The following is a 17,110-nucleotide window of genomic DNA, read 5'->3' on the forward strand; positions in this document are numbered from 1 at the left end:
ATGAGTGAAAAAAACAACAACAACATTTTTTTTGTTTGTTTGTGTGTTTTTTTTTTGTCTGTTCCCTTTTTTTGTTGTTTTTTGTCCCCCCCCCCCCGCAAAAAAAAGGCCGCCAAAATTATCACCACCACAAACCAGAAAGCGCCCGACCTAACAAAAAACACACACACATAAAAACAGAGCGCAAACGAGGCTCAATCGAAAAAAAAAGGGAAAAGGGGGAGAAGAGGGGGAGAAGAGGGAAGGGGAGAGAGCAAGAGAGAGCGAGGGCACTATCTGACATTGTATACAGAAATCAGTCCCACTCCAAACAATAACAACAACAAAAAAATCAAGAAGCCTCAAGACTACATAGGACAGCACAATCAAACCACAACAAGAGCCGTATCCCTGTCCCCGCCTCTCCTATTTTTGTGCACAAAGTCTTTCATAGGAGCCAAGCGATCCTGTAACCATCCTTTCTCGGCACACACACACACACGCGAGAATCCACTCGCGTATCCCTCTTGGTCTGCATCTTCTGTATATATATGTATGTATATATATGTATGTATATATATGGGTGTCCGTGTGTTTTTTTCGCTTCTCGCTTCACACTGACGTCTCTGTGCTGGTGTATCTGATGGCAATGTGTGTCTCCCCCCCCCCTCTTCACTGAAAATAATAGAAAAAGAGAAGGCAAAAAAAAGAAGGGGTACAGTGAACAACGAGAGCAATGATGGCCAAAGCGCACGAAGACAAAAAAAACAAAGGCAGGTACACAGGCGATATCCGCCGTGCACAGCGAGACTCTCAACTAAGATGCTCCGCCTCTTCCTCCCCCTTCCCTTTCTTCCCTCCTGTCTTGCAAACACACACCCACACACACACACACACGCAGACATACACACAGGAGTGAAGATGACCGATGCAAAGAAGAAAGTAACAACAACAGAGAGTGGGGTAGAAGAAAAAAGTAGCGCCTCGAGAAAAGCAAAAAAAAAGAGAGAAGGGAGGAATTACAGAGGTATCGGAGGAAGGTGGTATCGCTATTTTTTTTTTGGGGGGGGAGAAGAAAAACAAAAAAATCATGGCAACGCTATGGAGGGGCTAAATTGGAGAAACCGATTAATAAAACAAAAAAGGGGAGAGCTTCTGTGACACAGGAAAAAGAAAGGGCTGCGTGCCGATGAAGGCGGCGAGGCGAGATGAAGAGCACACGCAACCCGAGAAACAAAAACACACAATGGAGCACGCCAGTGGAGAGTACCCCTCCCCCCCCTCCTTCCACCATCACCCAGGGGCAGCTTGTGGAGCGATGAGCCAAGAGGCAGGGCGTGCAGGAAATTCAAAAATAAAAAGAGACGTGCTTTTGATCACGTCCCTACGGGACGGTTTGAAGACTCCCGCCAAGTGAAGCAGCCCCCCTCCCCCTCCCCCCCCTCTCTCTCGCCCTTCCTTGATGCGGAGAGCTACCTTTCTCGACTCATGTATGTTGACCCTGTTGCTGTCCTAGTGGCAGAGCTGTCTTCAATCGCCAAAGCCAAGGCTCTCCAAACTTTACTTCTTTATCACCTTTTTATGGCGATCCCGCATATTTTGAAGCGCCTTGACCACCTCGTATCTCCGTGAGCGCACCTCATCGCACCTATTGCGCAGCGCCTCCAGCTGCCCTTTAGCCTCCAACACCTTCTGCTTGTGCTCTTCCGTCTTATGGTCAGCGATGGCTTTCTCCATGTCTGTCAGCTTTTTCAAGGCTGTCTGGTGCTTGTTCTTCTCCTCGTCGGCAATGCGGCGAAGCTCCTTCAACTCTTGCTCGCGCTTCTCGCTGTACTGCCGGAGTATCTTTTCAGCGTTCATCGCCTGGAATATCTTTGCTTGACGCTCCTCGGCTTCGCGGCGGCGCGCAGCTCGTGGCTCGTAGTCAAGGTCGTACTTTGCCACCGCGGCTGCCTTTTCATCGGTCCGCCCCTCTTCCACCTTCAGCTTTTGCTTTGCCAGCTGCTCTCGCACCTCTGCCTGCTCGCGAATCTTCCGATAATTCACGGCGCCGCCAGCGCCGTCCTTGTTGGCGCTTCGAAGCCTCGCGTAGTGCAGTTCGTAGGCCTCATACTTCTTTGCAAACATTAAGCGGTGGAACGTGCGCTGGATAATCAGGGCGGCGCGGTCCTCGCGGATCTCTTGCTCGCGCGTTTGCATCTTGTCAGTGGACTTCTTCAGCGCTTTCGTCTGCCGCTCCATTTGCAGCGCTGCCTCCTTTTTTGAGCGCAGCGTTTGACGAAGGCTATCGAGATTCTGTCGCTGAATGCGCACGGCATTGTCAAGGGCGCCCGCCTGAGACGCCATTCCATTGTGCACCATCGCCTGGTCGTTCATCTTCACTAGTGTGACTAAGTTCCTAGCCCTACTGCTCCACTGCAGCGTCGCCAGGGTGTCAGCGTAGTTCTTCACCAGTGGGCTGAGCGTAGCTACCATGGTCGTACGAGCGTTGCCACCAACGCTGTCGCTCAGTAGCCAAGTCAGCACGCTGTCACGGAACGGCACCTGGGGCAGGGGCCGCTCCTGGCAGCACTTCCCGGTGATCTCGGCTTCCGCCATCTCCATGAGCATATTTTGCCGCTCCGTGAGGCAGTCAATGACACGACGTAGTGCCAGCAGAGAGGTGTTGATAGCTGCGGACTCCTTGACGTAGTCCTGGAAGCCGCCGCGCTCGGAGCCGGCGAGATCGACAAGGTTGATACGGCCCGCCTGTGTCTTAAAAGTGGGGAGAGCGTATTTATTGATTCCAGGCACCACCTGCTCCTGCACCACCGTCAATTGAAAGATAGCGTGGCTTCGACTCGACTGGTTGTGCACCGCCGTCGCGCATGTCGTGCGGTGCTGCGACCCACGCTCGAGGAGTGTGCAGCACTGCCCCCAGTTCTCTACCTCATACTTGGTGACACCCTCTACGAAGGGCCCACTGTAAGGGTCCTGCCGGATGCGCGCGTCCTGCAGTCGCTCGTTACCGCGTGTGTGGCGCAGTGCGGGGTCAAGCAGGTCACGCACACGCTCCATGTAGATCTCGACGAAGCTCACCTCCACACGGAACTTTGTGCGATCACGCGGCTGCTTCGTCTTTTCTTCTTCGCGTATGCGCTCCTTCAGGATGAGAAAGAGGTCGTTTGAGACTCGTGGGATGATGCCCTCCTCGCCGTCTCCGCCGCATGAGGCGTGTGGGTCATACACCCCCATCATCGTGTATGTCTTGCCGCTTCCAGTTTGGCCGTAAGTCAGTATGCAGCTGTTGAAGCCATTGAACATGTGGGGAACGAGGTCCTTTGCGATAAGGTTGTACACATCTTTTTGTGTCGCGTACGTCCTGTGTTTCGTGTCCTGGAATGTGTGCACGATGTGGTGCGTTGGTGGAATCGACCAGAGCGAGGCGTCGAAGTCGAACTGAGCTTTAGGAGCCCAGCTGTCCTTGGGGTCTAGCAGGATGGTCTTGGTGCTCGTCATCTCCACGATTGAGCGGCGTTCCTGACCATTCATCTCGGCCAGCTCCTCCTTGATAAACGGTCGCACACGCGACACAACACGGAATGATGTAATCTCAGACACGCGATTCTTGAATGCATCGGTTCCCACCGCAGCGTCTTCCAGGGTGAGGTTGCGGTCTAGGTCGTGATAACGAGCTGGCAAGGGCGAATGAGGCGCCTTGCCAGCATTGCGTAGCGGCGTCGTGGCGCGCGCAGATTTTGCTGCGCGCCACGGCGTGTTACTAGGGGTGTTATTTTTTGTCGCAGTACGGCTCGTGCTGCGCGAGTTGCGCCGCTTTGGCGCCTGGATAAGTTTTGGCTCACCGTTGAGTGTCATTGCTACTACAATGTCTATGCGTCAGTCCCCCTTTTTTTTTTCTCTCTCTCTTCCTGCTGTATCCCCTTTCACAGTGAGGGGAGAGGCGGAGAGGCGGAGAGAGAGACGAGCGTGTGAGTGCAGGGGATTTGGAGAAAATAAATTGCTCACTATACTCAAATAGGATGGAGTGATGATGACAGTGAGGAGGAGGGGAGGGTGTATGGGGGTTGGAGACCGCGTGAGTGTGTGTGCTTGTAGTGCCACGGGTTGAGATATGATAACTGAACCAAGGCAATCAGCTCTAGCAAAGAGAGAGAGAGAGATGTGAGTACTTAGGTATATATGTAAATCCAACTTTGACACGAGAAGCAAAGACTACCGGTCAAGCAACCAGGAAGAGCGGGGGGGGGGAGAGAAGGAGGAGGAGGGAGATGAATGTGAGGTGGTGGCCATGATGTTGTGCCAGGGGGAGGGGAAGGGAGAGGGGGAGGAGGGGCGGGGGCAGGTAAACGGTGCTACTGCAAACGCACACCCACCCACAAACGGAGCTTCCGCAGGAAAGCGAAAATTTACTGGTGCACCTCGCCTCCTCCTCCTCCCCTCTCCTCCCCCGCGTTCGAACTTCAGCGCCCCCCCCCCCCCCAAGAAGACACGCAGCAAAAAAAAAACAGTTGGGAGAGCGGGGACACCTCTGACGATTTACAGACCAGGCGGGCGGACACGCGGGCAAGAAGCGCAGCCGGTTTGTATGTTGGGTGGGGTTCCTCGAGGGCGATAGAAGCTCTTTTTTTTTCTGTGTTGGCTCTGTATGTGTGAGAGTAGAATGGGTTGGCGGTGGTGGGTGGGGAGATGTCAAAAAAGAAGTTGGTGGCAACAGGAGCAATAGCGCAGCCGAACAGGGGTTTCTGGCGAAGTCTAATAGTTGACGTGCGGTGTGTGCGCACTAAGGTAGATGAAAGATGTGGTCGAGGGGGGGGGGGCGGAGGCGGAGGCGGTGGTAGAAACACATGCGAGAACGAGAATGTCCTGTTCAATGGTCTTCAAGCGGCAGGTATAAAACGCTCACGTATTACAAAAGCGCGCGGAGGCACCGTGTCAGGGGAGAAGGGAGGAGCAGAGGGTGATTCGCCCATCCTAGAGGGAAACAGTAACCTCAGAGCTTCGAAGTGGTGGGTGCGGTTCGATGCAGCGGGTCCGCAGAAGATAGGTGGACACAGGGCACCCGCCTTCCCCTCCACCCCACACCCCACCCACCCACATGGCGCACGAAACGCGATCTCGATGCTATCGATCCCGTCAAACTTTACTGCTCATCGAGCCGCGCTCTCTTTTTTGTTTTTGTCGTGAACTTTTGCTCATGCACCACACATAGAGGCCAAGACGCTGCGTGGCCGTCGGGGTGGCCATGGATACCCTGATCAAGAACCAGGCGAAGCTATGTACAATACGGGAAGAAAAGCTATGTGTGTGCTAGAGTGCGTGCGGCGCAGTACAAACGTGTATACATGCCCATAACGACCCCCCGCCGCGCACGCCACCAACATAACTGTTGCTTTTTCCTGCTCGAAACAACCCCATTTTCTATTGTGAATGATGGGTAGACATGTGCCAGCCAACTACCTGACACACACACACACACACAACGATGTGTGTGTGTGTCAGTGCGTATGCTTGTGTCACCTCTTAGAGGCTACACGAAAAACAAAGCCTCTTAGAGAGCGACGAATAACCGCGCTCATGCGTGTCTTGTTGCGCATGCTGTGCTACGTGTACATATGTATATAGCCGAACAGAATTGAGCAGCGGGAGTGGAGCAAGAGCACTGGGCACTATAGCGTACACTCGCTCACTTGTTCACACACACACACACACACACACACAGACAGATGCATCATTAGACGCCATTCAAGTATCGCGTATCATCGACAGCCAGACATGTACGGTATTCCCTCATATACAGATTCGTGGGGGCTTGGAAACAGCGCTCGAACTCGTGCCCCTTCCCCTCTCCATTCCAATCGACTACTTGCGTTTGTTGCCTTTGCCCGTGGTGAGCGGAAGAACCGTGTCCGCACTGAGGTCTATGGGCAGCAGCCTACTCGTTTGGATGTCCTCCAGCTCAGCCAGGCGTGCTGCCGTGCACGCAGAGAGGGGGCCACGGCCGCACGCCACGTCGATAACTTCAAGAAATTGTGCAGTGTAGAGTTTAATTGTCGCATCGCGTTCTGCCTTTAGCTCCAACTCTCGCTGTGCGTGCACTGTCACCTTCTCCATTGCCTCTAGCACCGCGGCAGACTTTGGGTCAGCCTGGATGGCACTGAAGCCGAGAAGCTCTTCGGTTGGGATCGAGTCCAACACAATACGCTGGGCCTTGGTGACTTCGGTGATTCTCTGTGACGGGACGTGGAATGTGGCTGGGCCATCGGCTGATGTAGCGGCGGCAGCGGCAGCACCCTTCCCCCGTGGTGTAACCGTTCTCTTTTTGCTGTTGCCGCTGTGTGTGCGTTCGGTGAGGCCGCTGGAAGACGAAGCCTTCGCTGGATCGGTGGGGGCGCCAGCGCTGCGAAGAGTGTGAGCGCCGCTGGTTGCGGCGAAGGATTGCATGAAGTTCGTCGAAGCAGCTGTCAATCTCTTTCCGAGGATATTTTCACACTCTCTCTCTAGCATAGCGGCACGGCGATCGTGCACGCTGTCTGCAAGAGCCTCGGCGGCTCGCGTTAGGAGGGTCGGTAGCGAAGGCGATTCCTGGTCGATATTCTCCGCACTTACACTAGAGCTGGTGCGCTGCCGCGAGGCTCGGGCGGCGCGCAGCAGCACGAGAAAGGCATCGAAGAACATCTGCCGTGTCGGCGTATCGCGTACAAGCATCATCTGTTGAACCAGTAGGAGCAGCGAGCCGTCCCATTGGGCTGGCCCACCGGCAGCTGGCTGTGTTGGGTCCTGCTGGGGTGATGTTACTTCGGTTCTCAGGGCCGCGGGGGATGCGGATTGTTTTACAGTCGTATCGAAGACCGACGGTACCTTGTCAAGAGTGAAAATACTCGCGTCGGTGCCCGTTGCGACCTTGCTCTTACTTAGCCGACAGTAGACTTCTTGGACCACCGTGTACAGCTGCTCCAGCTTGTCGTAGACAGCAGCCACATAGGGAATGTAGTCAAATGTGAAACGGTTGGCGATGTGCCACGCGTCCTCTTGAGCCCGTCGCCGTTTCCTTTCGGCTGCCCTCGCGACGTCGGCCGCCTCGTCCAGCGTTTTGATGTGCGCTGACAAGGCAGATTGCTCGATGGCGGTATCGTTTAGGCTGATGGTCTGCACAAGTCGACGCTGCGCATCTACCGCCACCTTGGCCTCGATAGCCTGCGCGACAGGCGCGGCGAGCCACTCCCATGACGGCTGGTCGCGCCGGACGAGCGCGCGCAGGCGTATAAAAATGCGTAGCGGCGCCGGTGGCACCGTAAGGAGTTCGTACGTGTGCTGGAATAGGCCTGGGCGATTCGCGCGCACTGAGAAAGCAAAGACCCCGTCTTCTCCCGGCAGCACGACGCCGTCCATCGGGGAAGAGATGGGAAAGAAGGTCTCGCGTGCAATGCGCTGATGGACGGCGAGAGTGTGCGTGATGCTTGTGGCTGTGACGCCATCTTGCTCATCCTGCATGTGCTGGCGTCCCTCGCGTCCGTTCCATTCCTCCCGTGGTCTGGGTTCAGCCACCTTGCCATTTGCGGCGGTGGTGACTCCCGAGTCGTGGGAAGACCGCCGAAGGTGCTCCTCCACGACGTTTACGGGCATCAAGCTGTAGTAGATAGTTGTTGTGCCGGTGTTGTAGAGTGTCACTGTGCCTTGCAGAAGTTCGTGTGGGCGCGTCTCGAAGAACAAGGAGTGCGTTGATAGCTCTACCGCTGGACCAGGCGTCTGAACCCTTTCCTCCCCTTCGACACCCCCCGTTTGGCTCGGCTGGTCACGCAGTGCAACACCGTCGCGTTTCACTCGCAGAGGATGAAGAGGGCTGGCCAACACCACTTTAGACTTGCGTGCACTCGTCTCATGCTCGCGGCCGTCCAGCGCACTAGGGGAAGCGTCATATGGCGTCTCCGGCATGGTGGTGTCTGACAGGGTGCCACCAGACGTGGACTCGATCGCGATCGCAGCGTCCCCTACCAACTTATCGTCCGCATCCGCTGCGTGGTTATGGTTGCTCACGTTGGACCGGGATCTCAGGTCGTGCGAGGGCACGCTGCCGACAGCCACGCTATTTGAATCTACTCCCTTGCGTGCACCGTCGGTTGGTTGAAGAGTACTCACTGTGCGACTCTGTAACGCCGAGGCAGGAATGGACGCCCACATTTGCGTCTGCGGTGGAGGCAGATAAAACTCCACCCCCGATGCGGAAAGCGGCCGTGCCGCAGTCCACTCGTGCTTCTGCGCCTCAGGCTCCTCGGCTGAGGCGTACGGTGCGCGGTGCCCCTCCACTTGCAAGAAGGTGCGAGGCTGCAAAAAGTGGTTGAGCCGCTCCTGCAGATAGGGAAAGAACTGGCGCAGCCGATACTCATAGTAAGAGGCTGCACCTTTGCCCTCGTAATTCTGAGGTACCATACACGTCAACCTCGACCCGGTAATGCCCTTGGAGGCATCGTCCACAGGTGATTTGGTCGTCGCTCGGACACGACTCTGGGCTACAGCGCGCTGTTGCATCCCTAGCAGAGTTGAGCTCGTTGCGGTGTGCGGCCCTGGCGTCGTATTTTCTGCTGCAGCGACGTCTCCTTCAGACACGACACGCGCGTACAGCATGTGATCATCCGGCAGCATTCCCGGGTCTCGCACCTCGCTGTGAAGCCGATACGGGAACGCCGTGCGACCAATTGGGACAAGGCGCCGTGCCAATCGCGCATCTGTGCAGCGCAGCATACCCTCCCATGCGAAGCTACCCTTTTGGGGCGTATCCGGCCGCGCCACGAAGAGCAGGCCGAAGTCCTCCCGCTTCGCTCTGGCTGCGGGGGTGGCCTCAGTGAAATTCAGGGCCTTAGAAGCCCCACCTTTGCGAGCAGCACGTGACGAGGTGGTGGTGGTGGTGGTGGCAGCGACGAGATGTTTTTGCATGCGTCTCCATGCCTCTTTTTGCCGCTCCCACGTCGCCAGCGCATTGGCCTGGCGGTGCCGCTCGTCGTAGGGGTCAACGGCGGTACGGGCGGTATCTGTGAGTCCCCGGTCCACCAGGTCTGCGGGTATTTCCATCGGTGAAGACACTCCCCACAGCGGAGAGGAGGAGAGATCTGAAGACAAGCTAAAACTATATATATATAGAGAGAGAGAGAGAAGGGGGGAGGGGGTTCACGTGTGTTGATGGTGTGTAGGTGCGCTTTCTCCCAGCTGTTGTCACGGGCGACAACGCGTGGAGTGTGGAGGGAGGGGGGAGGGGGGAGGAGGAAGACGGCGACGATGCAGGTAGGAGCAATGACATAAGGGGTGAGTGAGTGTGATACAGAAAGGGGAGCGCGTGCGCGAGGCTATGTGGGTGTCTGTGCAGACCACTAGAGAGAGAAATAGGACTCGCACACACGTATGAGTGAGGGAGCCAGGGAGGACGACAGGCGGCAAACGTGCCCCAGCCAGCGACCGGCTGGAGGGTATTTGAGAGGGAAAAAAAGAAAGGAGTTAATGCCCCCGCCGAGTTTAGGGGTGCGGGGGTATCCCCCTATCTCACTGCGTTCCCCCCGTTCAACCGCCCCACCTTTTTCCCTCACCACGCTTCGACGGCTATGGAAGCGAACCAATCCTCTGCCTTGGGTTTCTGTGGGGGGGCATCGCCGGTTCCCCCCCCCCTCCCCACCCCCAACGCACACACGCACGCCTGCATGTCAAGCACGAGGTATTGCCTCTTGTGATACCAGAGTAGGGGCAAGAGGGAGGGGGGTTCCCTTGCCCAGGTGTGACACTTTGTGGCAAAAAAAAAACAAGAAACTTCTTTCTTCCCTCCCCCCCCCTACCCACCCCGGCCGACGCCGAACAACTTCCAGTTGTAACAGGGTCATGCGTCAGCTGCGTAGGGCCGTAGGAACGATAGCCCAATCCCTGTGTCGGTGGCGAGACCCCTCGATGGCGTTGGATGTGGCGCGGCCGGTGGCAGAAAGAGTGTATGTATCATCTATGTGGTGTGCTAAGCCGACGGGGCGACTGAACGAAGCCTCGCCCAACCGTGGCTGGCCCATTGTTTAGGTGGAACCCGATGTGACTCGAGGAAACGCACTTCTGTGTGTGTGTGTGACGATTGGCAAGATGGGAGCACAACTTTGAGGGGAGGAAAGCTGAGGAAAAATGGGGGCACGCAGATAACGCTCGAGACGGAAGCCGCGCTGCACCAACCATGTGTTGGAAGTGCCGTTACACCTGCTTAAGCGCTGCTTTACATCCAGCAATCGCCCCATGAACATACCCCGCCTCCCCCCCCTCCCCTCCCCGCCTCTCCCTCCCCTCCCCGCCTCCCCCTCCCCGCCTCCCTCCCCTCCCCTCCCTCCCTCCCCTCCCCCCACCTTCCCGTTTGCCCCTTCTATTTTTTTATCTGTTCGCCTCCCTCTCTCCCCTCGGTGCCATGACGCCCACCGGCTAATCCGCAGTCGAGAGCCCTGTGCAGTGCCCTACCGCGTCATAGACGTCCACCACATTCCCTGAGTGAATGGTGCCACCGCTGAAGGTTGAGAGCAACTGCAGCACGCTGCGCGACCGTCGTGCCTGCTGATCAATGTAGCGCAGGAACAAGTGAACCTTGGGGTAGACGTTCATGTACAGGTCGTTCAGCACGCACCGCCGACGTATTTCACGCGTCGGGCAGAGTTGCAGCTGCCGGCGCAAGTAATAAAGATGATCCTCAACAGCAGCGATAGCCTCCGGTAGATCAGTCATCAGATTCGCGTAGTAAACCAAAAACAGGAGAACATCGTCTCGCTGCATCTCCTCCACCCGCCATTGTCGACGCGGCGGCTGGGCCTGCCACCGCTCTGCCGATCTCGTCACGTGGGCAAACGGATTGCGCTCCTTTTCTATCCGCGTATTGGTATCCACGAAACGCGGTGCCGTTCCGAACAAGGCGCTCGGAGATGTCGTGAGAGCGGGGGCACCCGGCACCGTCGGTAACGACGGCGATGCTGAGCGCGATCGAGAAAAACCTCTTAGTGGGCTGCGGTACTGGAGAGGGCCACGACACTGCCCTTCCCCCGCCGCAAAGAATGAAGACGAAGGGATCTTTGAAGAGGAGGTGCTGCTCGGGGTGGTCGCCTGGGTGTAGTGCTGGGCAAGGCGCAACACAACCCGCATGCTGTCTTGAACGAAGGATCCACCGAGGCTATCCGCTTGCTGCACCACATGGAAGCGAAAGGCCGTTGTGCTCTGCTGTGTTGGGAGCAGCGTGGCCTCTCGAATGGTGCGAGGCGCATGAGTGAAAGTGGGATTCTCAGTTGAATCGAGCAGGGACGCGGTGCTGCGGTCCCTCTCCTTGTCTTTTGATATTTCGCCCCCTGCGGGGCCAACTTTCCCCGCGGAAGCGCGCGAAAGCGATGCTGGGTTAAGCACGCGTATGGGTGAGGATCCGAACACGTCGCTGGCGGACATCCCCGCACCTGGTCGAAGAGCAGCGGTGGACAAGCCTTTGGGCCGTTGGCTTTGTTGAGTCACCACATGACCATCGCCAACGCGGGTATGTGCAGAAGCGGCGTCGGTAGCAGCCGCTGCCCCTGTCAACTCCCACAAACTCTCCAGCACGACCTGCCGCCATGCTGCACCGGTTGAGATGCGCATCGCAAGTCGTCGTCCGCGATCGCTGCCACTCGCAGCCAGCCGTACTTCATCGCTCAGCTCCGTAGCCCCCTCCCGCGAATCCACTTCCATGGCTGGGAAGGCGTTCCAGTACGCCGGATGTGTTTGCTCGAGGAGGGAGTGTGCATCTGTCCTCAGCTGGCGAAGCGTTGTCGACGAGAGCTGGCCCCACAACACCTTCGATTCCAGATTTGCGCGAGTCTCAATGCTGCCCAATGCATAGGACAATGCGAGCACATGCAGCGCCTCCAACGCAGTCAACCGCAGAGGCAGCGCGTCAGTGGACGACGAGGGTGAGCACGTTGCCCCACGCATTATCAGCTCAATCAGAGTAGCTAGCACACTGCTGTCGAGCGACAACAGGGCCGCGACGCGCGATGGGTCAGACAAAAGCAGCAACCGCCAGCACAAGATCGCAGAAACGCGGAAGACGTGCATCTCTGCCCCACGCCAGCGCAGCATCTCTATCAGCGATGCCACGAACACAGGCAAGGGGGTGGAGGACGGAGGCATCATGGTCTTGGCGGGGGGCAAAGTGGCATCGAAGAGACTACTGACAAGCTCTGCAGAGGCCTCTGGCTGGGTTTCCAACAGTGCTGCCGCCCACAGCGCACCTGCCTCGCGTATCTCGGCAACCGGAACCCTTAGCACCTGCACAAGAAAGGCCGGCACACCGGTGTTCTCACTAAGGAGCAGTCTCACCGCAGTCGGGCAGCTGCGCGTGAGCCGGGCAAGTACTTTGAGCGCGTTCCACAGGAGTGTTGAGGCTTCTTCGAGGACTGCGCCAGGCGCGAAAAGTGAGGTGCGCACCAGGCACTGCGCCAGTGCGCAGACACCACGGGGGGCGTGAAAGCTGCACAGAACAAGGGAGGCTTCGTTGCGCCTTGTGGACTCAGCGTTCAGCAGCGTCAGGAAGAGTGACACGATGTCCTCGCATCGACGGAGGCCCGCCAAGTACAGGTTTTCAGAGCCACCCCTAGAGGGCTTGACGGTGGGGCCACCGGGGTTGATGGCGGGTGGTGGTGGGGGTAGGCTATGGAGACTGTACATGCACATCTTGAACAGGGCCCCACTGGAGAGCATTGCATCTGCGATTGGTCCACACAGGATCGCGGCGTCGCGGAGAAGCTGCAGTGCAACGTGTGTCACGCGTCCACGCAGTGCTGTTTTCTCGTCAAGCGGTTCGAACGAGCCCTTATCGACGCGAGAAGAAACGTTCGGATGTGGTAATGGTGTTTCTTCTCCGAGATCTTTCAGGAACGCCCGGGACTCTCGCATCGCTTCATCTGCTTTTGGGGCATCGCGGTGGCTTCGTGAGAGTAAACTGCGGTGTGAGCTCCGGGCGAGGGGAGCAGCAAAAGAAGATCCGAGCGCCGAGGGCGGGCTGCTACGTATGTCCGCCTTTGCCGAGCCACTGTGGTGTATCCCTGTCGCATCGTGAAATTCTTCCATGGCAATCAAAGCAGCCCAAATCAGTGCCTGCAGCGCCTGGTGCTCGCCTAAAAACACATCGCACACAAATGCCTCAGCCGTCTCATTGCCAAAGACGCAAGTTAGGGACGAGAGCACACCGCGCAGCGCCGAAAGTGCAACCACCTGGGTGCGCAGGGAGGGCAGCGGCATCTGTCCCAGAGCTACGAGGTACGGAACCGTGTGAGCGGCGTCCTTGACGGCCATGTCAGGTTGAGCAGCAATCATGCCCAGTACCCGTAGCACATCCTCCTCCATCTCCGCCGTGTGTGTGTCGCTCTGTTCTGAACGAAGCGAAGATGGGCTCAACATTTCCTGCTGCAGCTGGCGCCACTGCGCCTGTAGGGCTAGCGCAAGTGGTGACATGGTCAACGACCGCTCTAGAGAGAGTGTCCGTTCATCCCCCGGGTCATGCCAATGCGCGCGCGTCTGAGGGGGGCGGGAATGATTTTGAGGGCGTGGCGACAGAGAAGGTGTGCTTCTACGGTGAGCACCACCATCTCGGGACAGACCTGGGAATGAGGAGATGGCTGGTGCTGACGCCGACAACGACGACGACGGCGGTGACGCAGATGCGTGCCTTCTACCGTGCATTCCTCGTACAGTGTTCACAAAGACTTCGTGAGGGTAAAGCAGAAAAGGGGATCAAGGAGAGTAGCACCCCAGGGTATGCGGCTCGCTGGAGGACCTCCTGAGAAATGCAGGGAGCCTCACCACAATAACAAACGTAAATCGCAGTGCGATTCAAGGGAAGGGCGGGGGAGAAAGAACGAGGAAGGGAGAGAGGAGATAAAAATACCAAAGTCGCCTCGAAAGCAAGTCTGTGAGCAACACCGCCTTTTCTGCGTCGCGCACCGCCTCGTCTCTCTCTCTTCCTCTCTCTCTTCCTCTTTCTTTAGTGCCTGTGATGACAGATGGGATACACGTGTAAACTCGAGTGCGCCTAACAGGCTCAAGCAGCGGAAAAGCCGTCCTAAAAAAAAAGAGGGAGGGGAGGATGGTTGTGGCCGCCGACACAGCTTTGGTTTCGGTTACGCAGAGGCAGCAGCGGCGTGTACTAGTGGAAACATGGTCACAACTCGAAGGGCACAAGGGAAGAATATCAAGATACCAATGAAGAGTCCATCCGAGTGTGAAGCGTGTAACGATCCATACGTTTGGTAGAGAAGGGTGGGAGGCAATCCACCTCTTTTTTTCGCTTGATAGTGTGCCGCGCAAAAAAAAAAATTATGCCGATGAAAGTGTGTTGTCTTTACGGTCCAAAGAGCAAAGCAAAACGGTTTCTTCTAAAAAGATGACCAGTAATACTGGCAGGGAGGGGCGGGGGGCGAGGGATGGAGCCCTACAAGAGGCCCACGCACACCGCACTGCGAGAGAGGCGGATATTCCTCTTCACACACACACACACACAAACACTTACTCTCTCGAACCACATACTGTGTTACGCCCCACGCTGCCCCCCCCCCCTCCCCCTCCCATCCCCCCCAAATTCATGGGGTGGGGGTGGGGAAAGTCTAGTCCTACCAGTCCCTTCCCCCTCCCTCTTCTCCCCCCACCCCACCCCCCCGCCTCGTCAGAAGTGAAAAGCTCATACCAAAGCGGCAGAGCAAGGCGGAAGGGAAACATTTCAAATAAAAAACACCAGCAAACCCCTAGACGCATCAGCAGAAAAACGGGTCTCGGAGGTACGCGGACAAAGTTCCCAGGGACAACACCGTTGCATAAGCACTAGGCGGTCTTCGCAGAGGCTTTACTCGACAAGTCTTTTGCTACGACATCAAGGCGGCTGCTTTTAGCACATGCGTTGTCGCCGAAGTAATCGAGCCTATTGGACTCATTCTATGAGCCCCCCGCCCCGAACGACACTCGTAAACTTGTCTCGGAGATGGCAGTGGTGTAAGGGAATAAAACCCGAAAAGCGAGTACAGTCGGCAATACCGTGGACGGTTGCCTCCCTGAAGAGTTTTTGTGCCCCTCCTTTTGCGATTCATCCGCTGTTTAATCGCTGTCCACCTTGGCGGGGCCCGGAGACTACGCTGCGTTCGCGGAGGGTATCCAACACATCAAGCGGCTCTGGTTGCTGCCACGCCTTCGTGGCGCTTGACCCGGCTGTAGTGATTGGCGCCGTTGCCATTCACAACGACGTCCGTGGCAGCGCAAGTGCCTTCGCCTCTATTCTCCTCACGACGTTCGCGCAACAGCTCATGTAGACTGGGCAGACGATGGCGACGCTGCAGCCACCATTGGAAGAGAAAGGTCCGCAGTTTGTCTAGCTGAATGAAGAACGAATCGACTAGTACTAGCGACCACAGCATGATTGAGATGCAGAAACAGAGGATGCCGCCATTTTTACAGCAGCGCGACTTTTCTGTTGTGTTCCACTTGTTCTTCGCGGCTAGCACCTCGAATGTCCAGTTGCCGTTACGCAGCATAACGGAGAGTAGGAAGAGTAAAAAAGCGACAAGGAGCGTCAAAGGCGCACATGCGTACAGGCATCCAGTGCCGATGCCCATTGGTGATCGAATCTTCTCTATCCTGGAGATGCTGTAGGCCCGTGTGAGTAATATACGTGTGTCAAGTGGAGTGGGAAGGGAGTGGGCGAGGTTCACACGAAGGGAGGAAGAAAAAAAAAACGATGCGGCTGCAACAAAACTGGCCCACCAAAGACTGAATAGGGTACTCGCTGTGATGAAACGCAAGCTCACACGCACACACACACGCACACACACACGCACACACCAGTGAGTGGGCGACTGCCACGACGGAGAAAAAAGTGAAGGGCGGATGAAGATGTGGGGGTTTGGGGGGGGGGGAAGAGAGGAGGAGAGAGGATGGCAGACACGGAAGAAAGGAAAAAAAGAAGACACACACGCACACAGGTCGCACTAGTCAGCCACGAAAGAAGATGTCAAGAGAGAAACAAGAGAGAGCAGACAGGCAGACAAATAGCAGAGATGTTTATATATGTATGTATATATACATATACATAAACAGCGATGTGGAAAAAAAATGAACGACAGGAAAGATGGGGAAGTTGGGAGTGGTGGTGTCACATCACAAGCCCCTTGAGTTCCCTTGTATGCATGTTGTTCTTGTTTTTATGGAGAAGGGGGGGGGGAGGGGGAGGCTCGATTCTGAATGAGGAGTGAGGTGTTGGTGTTAAGGACTGCGGCAAGTCCTGCTTCCCGCAGTAGAAGAAAAAGCAGAGAGGGGAGGAGGGGAAGAACGGGAAAGATGAAGGATGGCGTCGGATGGGTTCGTTGTGCATGCAACACCCCTTCCCCTTTCATCTGCCAAAGATGTTCACGGTCGTAGTCGAGGTGACTAGATCGATGTTGCAGCTGCTCCCGCTGTGCACCCTCATCTCCTTTCTTTCATAACCCCTCGGTTGTGGAGGGGGAAAGATGGGGGACATGTGCAGCTATCGAGACAGCCCTCTACAGATGCCAGGGCCCTCAAGAACCCGTCCACGCCCGACTCCCTGCACATGGAGTGTCGTGCTCCCTCAGAGATGTACAGGTGAGCGGAATAGAACATGTTGTTGTTTGTTGTGGCTGCTGCTGCTGCTACTGCCACCACCTCTCTCTATATAAATATATATATATATATATAGGTATGTGCAGACATACGGACAGGTAACGCAGCGCAGACACACACACACACACACGCGACGCCCCCCCCCCTCCCTCGGAGAGCAGAGTGACTACCTTAGACCTCTTTCAAATCTACACCACCCTTTTCTTCTTTAGCACCCTTAAACGTATAGATGTGCGCGCACGCAAAAAAAACTGGCAAAATCGCAGTAGCACTCTTTTAAGGAGGTCGGAGCACCTCTCCACGTCCCGCGGTGGCGGAGGGGGGGTGGAGGGATCACAATCCAAACCTCATTTAACTCGATTAAGGTGTGACACCATCAACTGGTTCAGCCTACTCACCCTCCTCCTCACCAACACGCACGCGCACACGCACTTTCCCCCGCCCCCTCTCCGCTCTGTTTTGCGGCTACTCGAGTAGCGTCGGG

The 17,110-nt window shown here is 56.5% G+C and overlaps 4 protein-coding genes across 4 annotated transcripts; all 4 read right to left on the bottom strand.

Moving 5' to 3' along the window:
- Window positions 1-1,539: 1,539 nt before the first annotated feature.
- JKF63_04833 (uncharacterized protein) lies at window positions 1,540-3,834 on the bottom strand (the record flags this gene model as incomplete). Its single annotated transcript, XM_067900805.1, has 1 exon — window positions 1,540-3,834. One exon carries the CDS (start codon window positions 3,832-3,834, stop codon window positions 1,540-1,542), a length of 2,295 nt encoding a protein of 764 aa, XP_067757005.1.
- A 2,004-nt stretch (window positions 3,835-5,838) lies between these two features.
- JKF63_04834 (uncharacterized protein) lies at window positions 5,839-9,045 on the bottom strand (the record flags this gene model as incomplete). The annotated part of the gene is made up of 1 exon (XM_067900806.1): window positions 5,839-9,045. The coding sequence occupies one exon, from the start codon at window positions 9,043-9,045 to the stop codon at window positions 5,839-5,841; it is 3,207 nt and encodes a 1,068-aa protein (XP_067757006.1).
- Window positions 9,046-10,413: 1,368 nt separating this feature from the next.
- On the bottom strand, window positions 10,414-13,683 carry JKF63_04835 (uncharacterized protein; the record flags this gene model as incomplete). Its single annotated transcript, XM_067900807.1, has 1 exon — window positions 10,414-13,683. The coding sequence occupies one exon, from the start codon at window positions 13,681-13,683 to the stop codon at window positions 10,414-10,416; it is 3,270 nt and encodes a 1,089-aa protein (XP_067757007.1).
- Window positions 13,684-15,152: 1,469 nt separating this feature from the next.
- On the bottom strand, window positions 15,153-15,602 carry JKF63_04836 (uncharacterized protein; the record flags this gene model as incomplete). Its single annotated transcript, XM_067900808.1, has 1 exon — window positions 15,153-15,602. One exon carries the CDS (start codon window positions 15,600-15,602, stop codon window positions 15,153-15,155), a length of 450 nt encoding a protein of 149 aa, XP_067757008.1.
- Between the last annotated feature and the right edge of the window lie 1,508 nt (window positions 15,603-17,110).

The sequence above is a fragment of the Porcisia hertigi genome, chromosome 23 (genome assembly GCF_017918235.1).
Source record: "Porcisia hertigi strain C119 chromosome 23, whole genome shotgun sequence".
Lineage (NCBI taxonomy): Eukaryota > Euglenozoa > Kinetoplastea > Trypanosomatida > Trypanosomatidae > Porcisia > Porcisia hertigi.